The 18,536-nt window shown below is 35.8% G+C and overlaps 1 protein-coding gene across 1 annotated transcript in view; it reads right to left on the reverse strand.

The window, feature by feature from the left end:
* LOC121338015 (sodium channel protein type 5 subunit alpha-like) overlaps window positions 1-14,727 on the reverse strand; it is a 32,456-nt gene extending 17,729 nt beyond the window's left edge. Inside the window, exons 1-11 of the mRNA XM_041408559.1 lie at window positions 14,434-14,727; window positions 13,081-13,199; window positions 12,520-12,609; window positions 11,324-11,452; window positions 9,096-9,187; window positions 8,023-8,229; window positions 7,365-7,428; window positions 6,576-6,717; window positions 5,163-5,357; window positions 3,899-4,090; window positions 247-349 (exon numbers count right to left, since the gene is read on the reverse strand). Of these exons, the coding sequence (XP_041264493.1) occupies window positions 247-349; window positions 3,899-4,090; window positions 5,163-5,357; window positions 6,576-6,717; window positions 7,365-7,428; window positions 8,023-8,229; window positions 9,096-9,187; window positions 11,324-11,452; window positions 12,520-12,609; window positions 13,081-13,199; window positions 14,434-14,727 (1,627 nt within the window). The remainder of the gene's footprint in view (window positions 1-246; window positions 350-3,898; window positions 4,091-5,162; window positions 5,358-6,575; window positions 6,718-7,364; window positions 7,429-8,022; window positions 8,230-9,095; window positions 9,188-11,323; window positions 11,453-12,519; window positions 12,610-13,080; window positions 13,200-14,433) is intronic.
* Between the last annotated feature and the right edge of the window lie 3,809 nt (window positions 14,728-18,536).

Below are 18,536 nucleotides of genomic sequence, written 5' to 3' on the forward strand. Positions count from 1 at the left end.
GCAGAATGGCATAATTGAAAAACATTGTTTAGCTCATTCTGCACAAACTAATCACAGACTAATAAAGATCAGGCAAAATTTACCCTTGGTAATTGCGAGTTACAGGAGATATGAGAATATTTATTTTATTGAAATTTACATTTGGCAGCATAATTTCCCCTTTTAAAATAATGGTGCTTGTGACAGTTTGATCTCTCAGGTGGAGTCACACAATCACCACAGGAAAAAGAGGAAAGAATGGCTTACTTGAATTATCTGTAAGAATTGTGGCTGCACTCATTAACCTCTGTCTTCGGACAGGATCATTGATAGCATCCATTGAGACCTCATAGTCCAGCAGGATCTGCCTCTTTGTTAGAAAGACAGCAGAAGATAATATAACAGGGGAACATGAAGACATAATAATTGCAATACAAATATTACAATACTTGCAATACAAAAATTACATCCAGCATGTGATAAATAATATCTTTTCAAATATACATTATAGTGAAGCTTTAACTTGCTGAGAGAGCATAAAACAAACCAAAAAAAAAAAAATCAGGTGTTTGAAGACAAAGAACATTTCATCAAAATCAGTACAATATTTCAATAATTTTTTTTTCTTTCTCAAGATATTTAATTAGCAGTTATATTTCCATTATAAAAGAATGATAAAAACATCAACAGGGGGCAAATGAAATGAATCAACCTGTCTTTCCAGTGAATGATAAAAACAACAGATCAAAAGAACTATGACCATCAGTTTGAATAAACTACTGGCTATTTAATTATGAATTCCTAATTATTAATAAATAATCATGTATTAATATGAAAAATAGTCACATAATTAATACAAATTATTGGGATTTTTATCCCTATTAATCCTATCAAGACCTAACTAATATTGAACTGCCTAAAACCAGGATGGCACTACTTTTGTTTTCATTAGAACTACGAGATGACAAGGAACCTGACAGACTGGGAGTGGACAGACTGACCACACCACATGCCATACTGTACTTTAGTATTCCCTCTCAGCAAAACTGGATTTGCATAATTTTCTTTTTTGGGAGGGATAAATGAACAAAAATATATCATAATGTTACCTCAAACTCTTATGATATTAGGATTTTTATAAACTTATTCTGTAAAACTGTTATTCAGGGAATGAAACTGATATCTTTGTCCTTAAAAGTTTAATAACAATTATTTCTCTTTGTCACTCTGATATTCTAATGAAAATTTAAGCAAAACTTAGCTGATAGAGCTGTCAAAGAACAAACCTATAAAATGAATTGATACCACAGTGCTAAAATGTTCATTTTCCCCTCTGTTTTTTTTTTTTCTAAATCCAAAAGGCTCCAAAGACTTGTAATCATGGCCAGTGCAAGTCACCCTTCATTCTCTTCTCTAAGATCTGGTGTTTCAGAAAACCCTGAATAATTTGTGCTCCAGCCTGACTAAAGCTCTCAGACTTCTTGCTGAAATTCACAGCTGTTAGGGAACCTTCAGAGTTGTGTTTTTGGAAAGGACAAGGTCATTCACCCACACTGAACTGGTCACTGCTGCTCACAGATCTTCTGCTGAAGGAAATAACTGGGCATGAGAAGTCCTCTGACAAATTGGGATTTAAAATAGGGATGTACACTAGAGAAGTAATCTTTATAAACTCATTCTGTCCTACCAAAAAGCTTCTACCCAATATGCTTTTCTCTTTGACTTAGCACCTTTAGCCTCTTTTTGTGATGAAAGTAGAGAGGACATTGTTTGGGGAGTCCTCAAACAGCAGAGTTTGTACTACCAGTAGTTGTCAGAACATGGAATAAACTGCCACATTTGTTGCAGATTATTCTTATTTGACTAAAGGTCAAAATCTGCATTGGAGAAGCTCACACTGCTTGGATCATGCTATAGGATGTCCTAGAGATCTTCAGAACTTTGTCATTCCTTGGACACAGAGAGGGGAAGGAACCTTGGAAAGGTCTGAAGGTGTTATTTCTGAGATATAAAAATCCAGATTACATTTGGCATCCACCACTGCAGACTTTGTAGCCTTGCAGAAGTAAGTCTGGCAAATAATCCAAATTTATCTCCTGTCTCATACATCTCCTGCAGCACAGTCACAGACACAGAAGAATAAAGTTAAATAGGAATAAACAGCCATAAAAAAAATGACACCTCTTATGAAAAGACTTTTTTTTTTTTCTGAAAAGGTACAATAAAACACTACCATGGGCTGTGTCACAGCATTTCCTATAAGTGCAGCAGAACCAAACTAGGTCACAAAATTGAATTACATTCTTAACACAGCAGGAAAAACATTACTGACACTACAAGAAGCAAATGCTTTACTAAAGGAGATGACAGGTGGCTGCCAAGTGGGTGATTTGGATTCCTTCAGCTCGAATACAGAATTTATTATAGCTAGGATTACAGAATTTAGAAGAAATTCTGACCATGATGACTGTCAGAATGAGAATTTAATCAATTTCAGCTCGGATTATGTGTCTGAGAAAAACTCCCCTTCAAGGATACTTTTCAAACAAGACACAAGTTGGAACATTATTTCTCTTAGCTCTGCTATGGGAAAATTTTCATTTTCAGTGAGATGAGTGGAACAATTCTCGTGTTCTCTCAGAAGCCAAAGACAATCTGTCATGGGATGAAACCAGTATAAGGGCATGAGAAGCTTTCTTTTAAGATATTGTTGAAAATAATTAAGTAATAAGGATAATTGCCTGAGAATTATTTTGAAAGATTCAGCTCAAGGTTAAAATATCTAAATATAGGTATCTAAATGAAGGTGTTGACAAAGAGACAGAGAAAGATTAAAGTTGGGATGGTCTTCTAGAAGAAGACTATTTTGTCAGTGGCAAAGGTACTGTGGGAAAAAAAATCTCCAAAATTAAGCAGAGAAAGAATAGTGAGTCTCAGTAGAAGTTTCTTAATGGACTTAAAAATGAGTGGTCAGCAGAGGAGCCAGAAATCACTGCTGTAAACAAGATGTGAAACAATATGTGTGAGATTCAGCCTAACATTTTAGATATCCATGTTTAATTTATCCATCTGTGCAATGCATTTAAAATCCCAGTATATGGGAGATATATGTTTCTGATAAGTTTGGTTCACATAAATAAATTTGAGATGGTCTACTGAGACATTTGGTAGTTGAGACATCCACAGTAGCAGACATGGCACGTAACATCTGTGCCCTTCCATGGAGGAGGTGAAAGCCAAGACACTAGAAAAGCTCTAATGTCACTAGGTACCAATCTGTGACCTGAAAAATTAAATCTCCACTTGACTCTGGGAGTTTAGAACATAAAACACATATAGAAACTTTAAAAACCCCAAAAAATCCAAACCTTGGACACAATCTAGTTGCCTAAATGTAGGAATTTAACAATATTTGAGGTGCTGTAAAGTTTATGAGATATCCACAAAGTGCTGGAAGGTGTGCCACAGATATTAAAGATATCTAGAATATCCACCATATGCAAGAGCATCTAAACTGGCAACAGATGCTTAAAGTCAGCAAGTGAATCACACTCCTAAGATCAGAAATCTTCATACTGAACTAGGCCCTATCCTAAATATTTAGGTCAGAGAATGAGCTGTGTGTAGAAAATAATAATAATTTAAAAATAAAATTTAAAAAAATTAGTTAAGTCTTTAGGAAAACTCTTAAACTTAAGAATTTTATATTTTTTTTCTGCTGTACAGAGATGTTGACAGATCTTACCACAGCTCTCAGAGCACAGGTCTGTGATGTGCCATAAGTGTACCACTGAGAGCCACTTCCAACTTCCCTTTCAGGTGCAGGTAATGCTGGCTCCCTCTGCTCCCAAAATCTCATCCTTGAATTGTCACATCACATGCAAATCTAATGAATGTATTTTCTATTTCAAATACTTACAAGCTTCTTGTGGCATCGATCAGGCTGTGAACGAAATATTTGCTCCTCATTTTCCTGGTCATCTGAAATTAAGTTTTGCCTTGAAGTAGGTGTTTCTTTATTGCTTTCTTTTCCTTCTGAATTTTTCAAGTCAGCAACTGGCATTTCAGATCTAGCATGCAAGGCCTTACTGCTTTCTTCCACAGCCAACATCTGTAACAGGAAAAGCAGAACATCTGTCTGTTAATTCAAGGCAAATAGCAATGCATGGATTAGGATCATATACAGGTAATTATTATGCTATCTGAATTATTTGTACTGACAATTCCTAGGTTTCAAATGTTAAACTGCCATCAGACAGGAGTACAAAATGCTATTCACAATTCTGAAAGACAAAGAAGGGTTACCTGTGAGCTACTCTAATTAAAGTCTGCCCTTGTCACTTTAAATATTGTATTTTATATCTGATTTACAAAGCATTGTGGCTTATCTTTTCACTTTCCTTTTCTTGATTTGAAAAGGAACTTGAGTCCAAGACAGCAGAAGACAAAGGGCTAAAACTAATCCTAAAATGTTAAATTTTCCTAAATCTTAATCCTGTTGAAAGAACAATAGAAAGAAGAAAAAAGAAAAACAGAAGGAAGAAAAGCCTAAGCAAAGCCTGGCTAGGTGGAATGTCAGGCACAGAAACATTACTGAGCTGTCAACAATTGTAGAGGAGGAACTTGGTAAAATGGTGATGCCTAACACTTTAAAGATGAAATTTGATAGTTGCTAGAGAATTTGTTTGTCTTCTTACAAGTCTGACTTTTCTGACTGCTAGGAGTAAATCAGAGATATTTTTTATTTAAGGTAGAAGATAAAATGTATCCACTCATGCTTCCTCCCTGCAGTAATATCAGGATGGGGTACCCAGAGAAAGGAATTTTTGGGCATAGCACTAATGGTACTGTACAAGAACAGGGCAAACTATGGAGTGCAGCATTCATACAATACCATGAAAGTTACTTTCTTACCAGAAAGCCATTCCTGTACAATGTCAGGTCTGCAAATCCTAGAACTTGATAAGTTGTAACTTGGATTCGTGATGGGTTTTTGTATCACAGGGACATTTATGTATTTTAACATATATATACATGCATATGTGCATTTGTAAAGACATAAAGAGAAATGAAGTGTCAGGAAGTATTGTAACAAGCCCATGTTTAACTCCAAACATTATTTCCCTAATTCACAAACATCAGAAACAAAAGGAACTACAGATTATGTATGATAATTTACAAACCTGTTCCTTCTCTATAATTTGTCTGGCATCCTGAAGCAGTTTTTCCTTTGCCTCTGTTTCAGCACGGGTTGCTCTGTTTTCCTCTTCATACGCCATAGTTACCACAGCCAAGATCAGATTGAAGAGATAAAATGAGCAGAAGAAGATGACTGCCATAAAAAAAAAGATGCAGGACACTCCAGAGGTACGGATGGTCTGTGAGGAAAAGGCAAAAGTGGTAATAAATTCCAAACAAACTAATATTTACAAAGCAATTTCAAAATACCTTTAAACAATTTATTTTTCTATGCAATACAAAAGTTTAATGCACTGCAGTGTTTTCAATGAACCACAGCAGGATCTGTTTCTGGTCTAAGTTATACATAATAATGTCACATACTGCAGAAAAGAATTAACAAATCACATTCTTAAAATAAATCAAATGTCTTCCAGCAAGTTAGACAAATGATCATCAGAGTTTAAGCTATGAGAAGACAAATTCATCTGCTAAGACTTAAACAGGTGACTGTGGAAGAAATTAATGAATAAAGCAATAAAGATGAAAGCTAGGATTATCTATACAATTATGAAAGACGTTTTAATTACAGAATCAGAGACAACATTTAGACTGATCATCTTATTCTTATATTTTTTTAAAAGGTAGCAGAAGAGATGGTTCAAAATTAAGCTCTGAGACATTAAAACTAAAAGTCACGTGGTGTTCAAATGGCACAAGACGCTGCCTCCATTTAAAAAAGTCACAGTTAATAAAGGCTGATGGAAAAAAGATTTCAAATGGGCCAATATGAAAGGTACAGAACAAGGCAGAGAATATTGTTCCTGTGTGGAAAAGGCACTGTAGAGATGTAAGGGATCCAGGAAGTTCTCTACGGGTATTTTTACATCTTTTTTTTTTTTTTTTTTAAATCACAGAATTGAGAAGTTACATTCAACTCTCAGAATCAAAGCATAAAGTTCCCCAATTTTTTTAGTGCCATGTTGTCAAAAATGAAAGTGTGTACGTTGAGCCAAAAGGTTTGGTGAGGTCTCAGCACTTAAAAGGAAGACGAACAGAGAATGTGACAAAATCCTCACATTCCCTACAGTAGCAAGGAGCTCCCTGGCTGGATCTGCTCCATATCCCAATCCTTGGGTGGTTACATACAAATATTTAAGTCTTATTTAGCTCTTAACCACTGACCTGAGTGTGTTCACCAACAAAACTATGAGCATCCACAGCGGGGTTGCGCCCACCCAACATCACTTGTAGAACGTGCTACAGCTCAGTCACTTGACTCTACTTCTTTAATATTTACATTAATTTTAGAAGAAAATTGGTGTCAATAATGTTAAAACTAATACAGACTTTTCTATTGGACATAAAGCTCTGAATTGCACACCTAAGTCACTCCAAGAGGTAAAAAAAGTACCCACTTGTCTGTAGAGACGCTCCCAGTAGTCCTGGGTCATCAGCCGGAACACAGAGAGGAAGGCCCAGCCAAAATGATCAAAACTTGTATAACCAAAATCAGGATTGTTCCCAATCTTCTCACAGGTGTAGTTTTCTGGACACTCACTTCAAACCACAAAAGAAATGTTAAACAATACTTATGTAGATTCCATAATACTTACTTATGGAGATTCAATTGAATCTGAAAGCATCCAATACACAGTGACAAATAAAGATTCATTCAGTTTGTCTGAAAAGAGGTTTCATTTTTTATTCCCCAAAATATTCCTGCCAGAAGGGCTGATTCATATCTCACCATTCCAGAAATTCATTTGTCTAGTAAAGAAAACTAGACAGAAACCTTAGTTCGAGACTAGACAAAACCTCTCACTGATGTGGATATGTCCTAACAAATACAGAGAGCGGTGAAAAATGAAAACACCTTTATTTTTGAATAATTCACCAAGACGAGGAGAGGAGAATTTATTAATATCTAAAAAGTCTTTAGTGATCTGTTCCCCTTCTCATTTATATCATTCTGCTTTATCATTATACTCCCAGTAGTTAGCAACAAAGTACATATAAAATTGGCTGCATTCTGGTACTTCATTCCTTTTCTGGTGTGAAATTTGTGGGTTTTAATTTAATAATAGACCCACAGATCCATTTCTTACTCCTGAATAATCGTCACCATTCCTTTAGACCAGAAATAAAACCACAGTTCATCTGGAGGAAAAAATTAAGAAAGTACTAAAACTGCTTTGTCCACTTACTAGGGATCTGCACTGTACCCACACAGCAATATTTCAGAAGAGTCTTTCAATCTGTAGCATTGTTCTAATGAAAAAAAAATCAAATAATCATAAAATCAGAAGTTTTCAGTTTCTGTAGCTTTCTGTCAGTAAGCCAAACATTACTGCACTTTATAAATACTCTGATGGATCAAACCTCTGTGAAAGATCCTTTCCCTACAAAGGACTGATTCTCAGCAGATCTCTCTCTCTGGCAATTTAAAATAAATGGTAACAATTTGCTGCACAACTAACAATGTAAGATTTTATTTGATCTTTGGTAAAAATTAGAATCTCTATGAGAAGTAGACAAAATCCATGAAATACAGAGTAAATGATGGAAAAAATCATTCCCTGTGCAGTACCCCTAAAAGTAATATCCCTGTGCAATGCAGAGATAAAGAAGAAAATGCTTATAGAAGACTCAGTCCCTTCTATCCCACAGACTGCTGGTCTTTCTCCAAATCCAAGATTCTCTAATCTCATATTCAGTTGTCCCAGAGACTTCATACTACTGCTTGTGCAAATGGAGGGACAAACCTTCTTGGCAGAAATACATGCAACTATACCTTAATATCCCTGTGAAAAATCAATACATACATAGGAAGATTATGTAAAGGGAGAAAAGAAAAACATTTACCTTCATTATTTGGTACATATATCTTGGGATCCTTACATAATGAGTCATTGTACAGAGTATTATTGAGGACACATTTGGATTTTAAATTGCCCATAAAGAGCTGGAGGCCTATTAGTGCAAATACACTCAAGCAAAACACAGTCAGGATCAGCACATCCAAGAGCTTCTTAACAGACTCAACAAGTGAATTTACAATGACTTTCAGACCTAGGAAAATAAGATCCAATAACATGGAAAGTGAGAAAAGGAATGTAATGATGTTCCTATATGACAAGATATGACAGCTGCAAGTTTGTTGAAGACAAAGGAAAAGTATTGATGTGTTGCTTTTACACTAAAATTAAACACCTTCAATGTTTCATTGATGCTATAGTTTCATCAAAAAATCAAAATATATTTGCAATTACATATATAATTATTATATATTAATATATATTATGACCATGAGACATATAGTAATTTATGGATTTTCAAGTCAATTTTTGCAGTTGGACTCTGAAATCATTCTTTGGTACCCTAATTAAGGACACAACTTACAAAAATATTGAATATCTGAATGGTATATGCAACATACTGTTGAAAGTGTTACACACAATCCAGACAGTGGCTGTGGTCAGTAAGGAAACAAAAGAAAGTCTCTCAAATTGTGAATTCAGCATTCTGGGAAATAAACCAGACAAGGATTAGCTAATGAGGTAGAACATGAAACCAGAAATATGGTGGTTCAGATATATTATGTTAAGAAAACATATTATATACAGTGGGCTGTTCCAAGAAGACAAATTAAAGAGACAAAGGCATTGGGCTAAATAAAAATGTACATCAGTGATGAGACAAAAAAAAAACCAAAAACAAACAAAAACCATAATACAAATTTGTGTTTGTCAAAACCATTTGAAGGAAAGATGATTTTTAAAAATTGTTTTAGGCTGCTGCTGAGGGTGCAAAACAGTCACACCTTGGGATCACAGAAAAAAAGTGACCAGAAAACTGGAAGACAAGAACAGGAGTGGAATTAGAATTTACATTCTGGTGAAGCAGAGAGAAAATCAGTAAGATGTGTTGTTCCTTACCTGGTATTACTGAAATAGCTTTCAAAGTCCTCAGTACTCTGAAAGTTCGAAGAACTGAAACATTGCCCACGCTATGAAATGCAGTAATGTACCTGGAAAATTAACCCACACTCAACTGAATGACAAAGATGGAGCTTTTCAAAGCATTTGCTTACGGAGCAGTCAGTAATGAATACACTGCAGAAAATATATCCTAAGATACATGCCTAAAATTAGGAATTTAAGTCCATTTATAGGCATGGATGTAATGTAAAAGGGCTCTGCAGCAGTGCCTCTGAAAAGAAATACAGGAAACTCCTACTTAGTGTGGATTTGGAGGCTTTAACTTTGAAAGAGTTTATCCATCAAAATGTCAAATAAATATAAAACTGCCAATGTCATAACCACACTCTTACACTGAGACTTCTCTCGTGAAAGTACATGTTGCAGCTGTCTCAAAACAAAATACACACTTCAGGAGAAGGAAGTTGGACAACAGTAGATTTATAATGTGATTATTCTGTACCACATGGGTCTTCCTAACCTTTAAAAGTCAGTGAGAACTTGAGTATTGCAACTTGTTCAATTTTAACATTTTAACAATTAGAAAATTTAATCAAATCAGTATTATAAAGCATTGCATAGTCCATACAGATTTTAACAGGTTACCCCAAATTTTCTAAGACTTCTTTCATGTGAGAAAGGACATGAATTGTGACTCATCTCATGACAAGCTCATACTGGTAACAGAATTCCTTAAAAAATAAAGTCTCAATAAAAAAATCCAAGACAACAATGGTTGAAAAGGCAACCTCCCCCTCAAAGCATGACTTTGTCAGCAGCAGATCAGAGTACATTGGCTTTGCCTGGTCTGTAAGACTGAATAATTATCAAGTACCTTAAGCAATAATTAAACTTGAGTTAGCAGTTGAGCTAATTTCTAAATAGTTTTTTTTGTTGTACTATAAGACATGGAAAAAAACAGAGGCAGTATATTGTAAAGTTCAACTTTAATTAATTAGGGGAGCAGGCAGGGAAAAAGGACCATAAATTAAATTTTTCATGCAGCTCTTGGATTGTCTTGTGATAGTTGTAACTATCTGGTGATAGATGCTGATGATCAACAGTATTCAAGCTCCTTAGTACTTCATTATTACCCATAATTGTTCATATACATATAGATGTGTGTGATGGCACCTGTGTACATATAACCTATTATTTACAAATGAGGAAAAACCTACATGTAGTGTTAGAAACTACTCTCTTCTTTTTTATTCTGCCACCTGACAACTTCATTTGGTGCCTTTAGCTCTCATTTTAGGAAGAAAAATATTTTTTGTTCTCTTTTTGTCTCTGTGCTGTACACTTCAACTGTGTTCCTGCTCTGCAATTGTCTTTTCATGGGAGTTTTACTCTATTTAGTTTTTTGGTATGTGGAATTACAGATATGCATATTCACTGCAGCTTTTTTAATTCTGACATATTTTGACATGTGAGGTGCAAAACTACACAAAGTCCTGAATTTAAACACAGGGAAATAATGTATGTTCTGCTTCTTTACTTCTTACCCACAATGTCTTCATTTTCTACCTCCTTCTCTGACAATGACTGCGTGCTGGAGTGGTGGACAAGGTCCTGAATTTAAACACAGGCTACACAGAGAAATAATGTATCTTCTGCTTCTCCACTTCTTACCCACAATGTCTTCATTTTCTACCTCCTTCTCTGACAATGACTGCGTGCTGGAGTGGTGCTTTTACAAAACTGTTTAAACTCCAACATCATCTTCCCAACAAGTGGAGGCTACTCCAGAGCCCATGAATTTGTATGTAAAACAAGGTGTGTTCTTCCTTGAGCATCAATTGACACTGGGATTTCATCTGTTATTTACCACGAAGTCATTCAACACCTTGTGACACATTTTGGACCCTTCTCAAATGAATTTCATCTGATCCAGAGTACAGCTAAGACAGCATAAAGAGGCAGGCTTGGTTTGGGCTGTTTATGCAATTACCTCTTGTCAAAATTCAAATAAAGACTAAATTGAGAACAATCATACAGTTCTAAGATGAGCTTTTAATTTAGGTCTTATTTTAAAGTCTGTTTTTCTCATTGCAGACATGCAAAATGTGATTCAAGCACAGTTTAGCAGGGAGGATGCCAACAACTGTAAGGACTTTCAGCAACACCTAATGTTACTTTCTCTTATTTGTCCCCTGAGTGTAAAAGAAAAACTGAGTTTTACTTACATTACAATAATAATAGAAAAATCCAAGCAGTTCCATGGATCTCGAAGAAAAGTAAATTCATTCCAAACAAATCCTCTTGCTACTACTTTAATCAGTATTTCAGTAGTATATACAGCAGTGAAAACATGTCTGAGGAGGAAAGTGTATATTAAAGTTACAGAAATAAAAATACCAATAAGACTGATACATATTCAGGCACATTTCTATCTTTTCTCTGATTTAGTCCCTTCATGGAGATAAAGGTAGAAAATGTGAAGCAAAATAGAACAGGTTGCATTACTTTCAGAAGCGTCATGGGGACAAGAAGTCCTCCTGAAATTTAGTAAATTTTTCATCTAAATCTACAAACACAAACACTCACATAAGCATATGATAATATTTCTGGATGAAAGACAGCTAACATTTCCTTAGGAAACATTTTCAAGACTGTGTTTATGTTCTAAAGCAGAGTAGAAAATTTCAAAGCCTCACCATTCTGGCAGAACAACAACAAAGATTTATTTCAGCCTGTAAAGTTTGCACATTTTATATATTTGTTCTGACAAATACACTATAACTGAAACAAATCCTACAGAAAATTAAGTTATCACCATGCTTACACCAAAATAAAAGGAATTAAAATTACAGAACTTCTGAGGCTCCAGGCACATTTTCCAGATTTAATTCTGGAATATGAACTCCAGTTACACTGGATACAGTGCACAAGTACCAAAAGAAGCAAGACATTACAAATAAATGGCTTCCTAAAGGGAACAACTGACTTAGGAGAGTTACCAGAAAACAGAGGAAAGAATAGAATGAATCTTTATTCCTTTATAGCTTTTGCATGAGGCAACTACAACAGACATTCAGGTTATTGCTGCAGAATGAGAGATATTAAGTTAAAATCCTGCTGCACAATCTCTCAAAAAGATTTAATCCTCAAAAGGAAAAATGGGCCAACCTCCTATGTTACACCAGATGGCAAAATCAGGCAAGACACAAAAAAGGGCATATGGTGAGAGCCTCTGAGAAAAGGCACTGAATCTCCACAAAAGACTGGGTGATATAATAACAATCCTCAGCCTTCCTCAGGGGTCTATCTGAGAATTTTCAAGCCCCAGAATTAGACCACCACATCATTTATTTAATTTTTTCAGTCCTGCATGTTAGTATCTTTGGAAAAATAGTGAGCAGATGGCCACTGAGGTACTTACTCAGTCCAGTAGGCTTCTGCAAGAAGGTTAGGGATAGTCATAGCCATACAATTGAGTAACACAGTGCATGTAATAATGCCAAGAAAAACTGTGATTAGTAAGTCAAGGAAAAAACCTCTATGTTATACAAAATGAGGTTCATGCAAGTTGCTGATTTCCACACACAAAAACCTCACAAGCATTCAAATAATAACTTTTCATTTGAATATGCTCAGAATCACAAATTTTCCTGAGTTGGAAGGGACTCACAAGGATCAACAAAATCCAATTCCTGTCCTTGCTAAGGACCATCCCAAGAACCTCCCACCAAGATCAAATCTTCTCAACTGGGGAAAATTCATGTTTTAAATATAAAAATGAATTATCTGCATGTGGAGAGGGTTTTGGAAGTTAGGACACTAGTGGGATATAACATTTTTGACACGTTCAGAGATGTTCACCTAAATCCACTAATTAATAATACCAAATAAAAGCAGAAAAAACAGAAACAGAGGAACAGAATGACAGAAAATGGCCCAGAATATTTTAAGATTCAAATCAGGGAAACCAATGAAAGGATATGAATGGATCAGAACTTTAATTGCTTTTTTTCTGACTGGATTAAAAGGACCAAATATAAACAAGGCAGGTGTGGCAGTAAACCGGAAAATAGTCCTCCTTTTATTTAACACCATAAAAGTCTATTAAAAAAAAATTCATATTACATGAAACATTTAAATGAATTAAAAATTTGTGCAAAAAACATGTTCAGTTTTTCAAGCCTGCACCTAGAGCTGTATCTAACTGCAGTTAGGAGCACAGCTTTCCTTTATTCTTACTTGGAGCTGTGACCTGATTGTACACGTTTTGAAGGAAAGCAGCTCTACTGAAGTTCATTATTGCCTGAGAGGAAGAAGCCATAAAGGGAATGAATATGAAGAGCAAGTAATCATATTCATTTGGTCAAAGTAATTAAATTACTACTCTGGGACTAACAATGGTCTTAATATCTTACTCTCAGACAGTGTTACAGGCTACAAGAGATTATTTACAAGACGCAGATTGCATAGCACTGCCAAAATCCTGGACAGTCAAAGCAAAAATTTTAATTTTGAAATATCTCCATATTGTCTCTAAGCTACCTTAAGGTCCATGCAGCTCAGCACATTTGCCATACAGTAAAAATGAAATCTCTTGAATGAAAAACACAGTTTCCTGACTTTAATATAAATTTCTTCAACTCAATCAACCTTAGTTCTTCTTCATCAATAGTATCACTTTGATTACTTTGAGAAAAAAGTATCTGGAAGATCATAGTCTAAAGCATGCTCTCTGATAAAATTATTAAATTCCAATACCTCACTGGCACACACTGAAACAGCAACAAGGACTGGATGGAACCTTCTGCTCTTGAGATCAAGTCTTCCTCGATAGTAGTAATAATTTAATTTAAGTATTTAATTTAGAAGGGATTCCTAGACTATCTACTTTATACACTGTTATAGTCAGCATCATCAACCACTTTGGAATAGCATGATGTATGTGCAATATAAATATGGAACAATAAAAAAAGCCAGTGAGACATAAAGTTACAGAAAATTAATTTAAGACAATGAAAATACATAGGTTTGCTACACAAAGTAATGCAAATATCTCAAATGTGCCTCCCTTAATTTGTATAGTATTTGTAATATCACATATCATGTTTTCAGAATTCATTTTGATTCTTGACTGGAACTTAAAATACCTCTTCATTTCATAATGAAGAGCATACCTTAGAACTCCCACACAAAAGTTGTCAATAATGTTAAAAGCTCTATCTACAGAGCAATCAAACCCCAGCACCTCCTGAACAGAGCTTTTACTATCCCTTAAGAGCTCAGCAGGCAAAAATTAAAAATAAAAAAAAAAAAAAGAGCTTTGGGAAGTTTTAACCTTGTGATCACTGTAGTATGGATCAAAATCCTCCAGGGGTTCCCCAACCAGCTCTGCAGGAATATCCCCATACAGAGATGGCAAAGTTTTGCAGATTTTCAGGTCAAGCTGAGGAGTAAGTTTATCTTCTTCAGCTCCTTGTTCCTTAACTTTGTTCTCTTTAACTCCTTTGTTCTCTTTAACTTTGACTTGCTCCTCTTTTTTGTTGGCAATCCTTTCCTCGATTGCTGCCAAGGACTCGGGGGTGAATCGTCGAAATCTGTGAGCTTCTGATGGCCAAAACAAGGGATCCATTTTTCCTTCTGAGTGTTTGTTTCCAGTACTAGAGGTAACTTAAGAAAGAAAGCTCTTGACAGTTACAGAATACCAGAAATTACACACAGCTTCAATATATATTATATACACGATTTTTTACTTCTCTGAAACTCTGTGTCAGAATAAAATAGATTAAAATAGAGTAGAATATGAATAGACTGTTTCAATTGAAAAGAACCTATAATGACCATGCAGCCCAACTGCCTGAGCAGTTCAGGGCTGACCATTGTAAGGCCTTGGGCACTGTCCAAGTTCTTCTTAAACACTGACAAGCTTGGGGCATCAACCATCCATCTAGGAAGCCTGTTCCAGTGTTTGACCACCCTTTTGGCAAAGAAATGCCTCCTCATGTCCCATGTAAACCCCCTGCAGTGTGGCTCTGGACCATTCCCACGTGTCCTATCACTGGATCCCAGGCAGAAGAGCTCAGCACCTAATTCTCCACTTCTCCTCCTCAGGAAGCTGTAGATGAGGTCACAGACAGCCATGAGGTCACCCCTCAGCCTCCTTTTCCCAAAAGCAGATAAGCCCAAAGCCCTCAGCAGGTCCTGTCAGGGCATTCCTTCCAGCCCTTCCACCAGCTTTGGTGCCCTCCTCTGGACACACTCAAGGACCTTCTCATCCTTCTTAAATAGCAGGGCCCAGAACTGCCCACAGTGCTGCAGATGAGGCCAGACCAACACTGGACACAGCAGGACAATCACCTCTTCTGATCAGCTGGTCCTGCTGTGTTTGAGGCACTCAGGATGTAAGGCAAAACCAAGTAGAAGTACATGGATTTAGAAGAATGAGTAATGAAAAACAGACCAAATAAAATCAACTACTTAATCTGGATCCACCCTGTGTGATTCAGGTTACAGAATACTTTTTTCTTTTGCCTTTCCAGCTTGTAAGCATCAAAATCACACCTCTATCACAACTCTGACAATCATCTAATTGTTTCTCACTGTCAATTAAAGTATCAGCAGCTTTGCACCTCAGCTACTGCTCCTCTATACTTCCTGAAAACAGAATTTAGTTCCACATGTCCCATCTCTCAGGCTCATCAGATCCATCCCCTCCACAGAGCAAGGCCAACACCAAATTCAGTTCAAGGCTTCATCCAGTTGCATTTTCAATTATTCTGCTTGAGGCTTAAATCCCTGAAAAGGGGAAGGGTGGCAATGAGAAGCACTGAGGTGACAAGGCAAATACTATAAGTATTCAGTTACTAATGCTCAAATTTACCACACTACTGTAGATGACAGCAATTTACATGACACCAGTCCTCATCCACAGATGAAGAACATTTTGACCCATTACAGAATGATTTGTCCTTTGTAAATTACATCAAAACCAATTACTTCCATTTAATAAACAGTTTTGGTCACTGCCAAGTCTTTAAAACACTCTGCATTTTTGATTGCTGAGGTCCAGCTGTGCTTCTTGTGAACTCACATAGGGACTATGCTAGAGAATCAATACTCTCTTGCAATTACAGCTCTCATCTTTAGATGCAAATATATTTATTTTAAAAGAATATGAAAGCAAGAATGATTGTGCAATGATTTTGTTGGGGTATATGGGACTTGGGAGCAGTTTTTTCCTCCTCTGGGACTTTCCAAGCATGTTGAGATCTGATCAGGAACCGCAACTCAGAGATCAGAATTTACCATGGTAACAAAATGGAAGTATATAACCGAAGAACTGTTACTTTGCCAAACCACATAGACCCATTTCCAATCGAAAGCTCAAAAGATAAATTGAAAATCAAGATTTTTTTTTTTTAATTTGCAATACTTCTAAGATGATCAATTTTATCTTCAAAGCAGTTTTAAGGACAACGGAGAAACTCAGCTTTTAGAGAACTACGTCAAGTGAAATAAATTCAGCAAAGAAAATGCTTTTAGCAAATACAAATATTGTTTTTGTATTAAGGATTTCAGAGCTGAATTTAAAAAAAATAATGAGACAGAAGTATTGATCAAGAGATAAGAGCATAAAAGATGCAACACATTCCCTTCAGCAACTGTGACCAGTAGTCATAACTGGACAAACTTTCATGGATATTTCTGAGAGGATTTCTTCAGCAGACCTGTACCAGAAATGCACTGTGCTCACATGGAACAATAGACTTCCAAGCCTTTGATCAACTACCAAGTATTTCTAGACTGTGACTTGGGTTAGGAAAAAGGAAGATAAGAATATGTGACTGAAAAATCCTTCTAATACAAAGGACTAAAACTATATTAAAAAGACAGAGTGACTATTTGGAATTCCTGAAGCTCAGCTAAACTCAGCCACCTACCATATACTGCTGAATTAGTTGAATTTTTAAGGCAAGACACTGAGGTAAAGTGTTATTCTGAGAAATAATTTCAATTTTTGCATGGGACACAAAAGCTTCCCCAGTAACCAGTTCTGGGAGGGAAGATACAGAACAAGTTTTCTTAGTAGTAGGCTAAGCACAAGATTTATTCTAGAAACTGAGAGAAGAAACTTGGGTGTGTGACTACAAGTTAGTGCAAAGAAATAGTAGGTCAGTATGTACTATGTCAATATGCTGCTGAGGGAGATGCAAGATTAAAGTTTAGATCTGTTAATTTCCAGTATGGCAAATGACAGAAATTTGCATTTAAATTAAATTAAGAGTTGGAAATCCTACAACAGGTTTTGATAACTCTGATCCTGTAGTAGAGACCAGTCCATCAGTAACAGATACAAAAGCACTGGTACCTTCAGTTATTAAAGTACCACTTTCTACAGGATGAGGGATGCATTAACACATTTTTCTTTTTAATTAAAGTGGAAATGACTTGGTTTTCTCATCTTGAGAGTGTACAAAGCTAGGCATTGTTTGAGGTTAGTCTAGTTGGCTTAAAGGTGCTGCAAAAATGACACACAATATTTTTATGTCAAAACCCAAGGAATTCCAGATATACTGATGAAATTTACTGAACAAATGACCTGCAAGGTACTAGAAGGGGATGAACAAAGAGCTATTAAGTGAAATGAACATTGGACACTACAAGAAAACAATTTGCTACTAAAATTTCTTAAGATAAAGGGCTTTTCTAGAATAGCAGAGCAATGCCAAAAATTAGTCTATTAATACAATGTTTCAGAGACATGAATTACAAAATACTTGCTGGGGTACTGACTAATCAGTAGAGACAATAACTAATAAGTTCAGACTTTTGGATTGAAAAGCAAAATACAAATTCAAGCCTTATATACAACTCCTTGATTTGGCTCCATTTGTATGAATTTCAGAACTCTATTCAGCTGCCTAAAAGCACAGAGCTCCTTTTAAATACAGCCATTAAACTATTGACCATAAGATATCAACAATCCACAAAAGTAGAATTGAAACTGATAAAACTGCTCAGTAAAATACTATAAAGTTAGTAAGGGGCATTTACAAGATGTTTCTCAAAATAGGAATACTAGTAGGAACGTAAATATAAAAATGTCCTTATTTGTGTTTCAATCTAGTTTTGGCATGGATTTTAACCAATTCCCTTGTCAAGGGCCACCAACTGAATATTTCCTGTGAGCACTTGGATCTGGAAAAAAAATAAAGGGTAAACTAACTGTAGTTTGGTTTTAGTGTGCATGTATTATAGTCTTTCACACGGGAATAAAGAATAAAGATGTGTTCACCTCTTCACCTGAAACAAGAAAAAAAAAAAAAAGAGAAAGCAAGCTCGCAGCAACACCTTATGAAACAGGACAGGAATTCCCTGTTTTCTGTTCTGTACCTTGCCAAAAGCTTCTGCTATATCACCTACTCAGTTTCAATAAGCAGA

This window comes from Onychostruthus taczanowskii, unplaced genomic scaffold (assembly GCF_017590055.1).
Source record: "Onychostruthus taczanowskii isolate IOZ18803 unplaced genomic scaffold, ASM1759005v1 scaffold3, whole genome shotgun sequence".
Lineage (NCBI taxonomy): Eukaryota > Metazoa > Chordata > Aves > Passeriformes > Passeridae > Onychostruthus > Onychostruthus taczanowskii.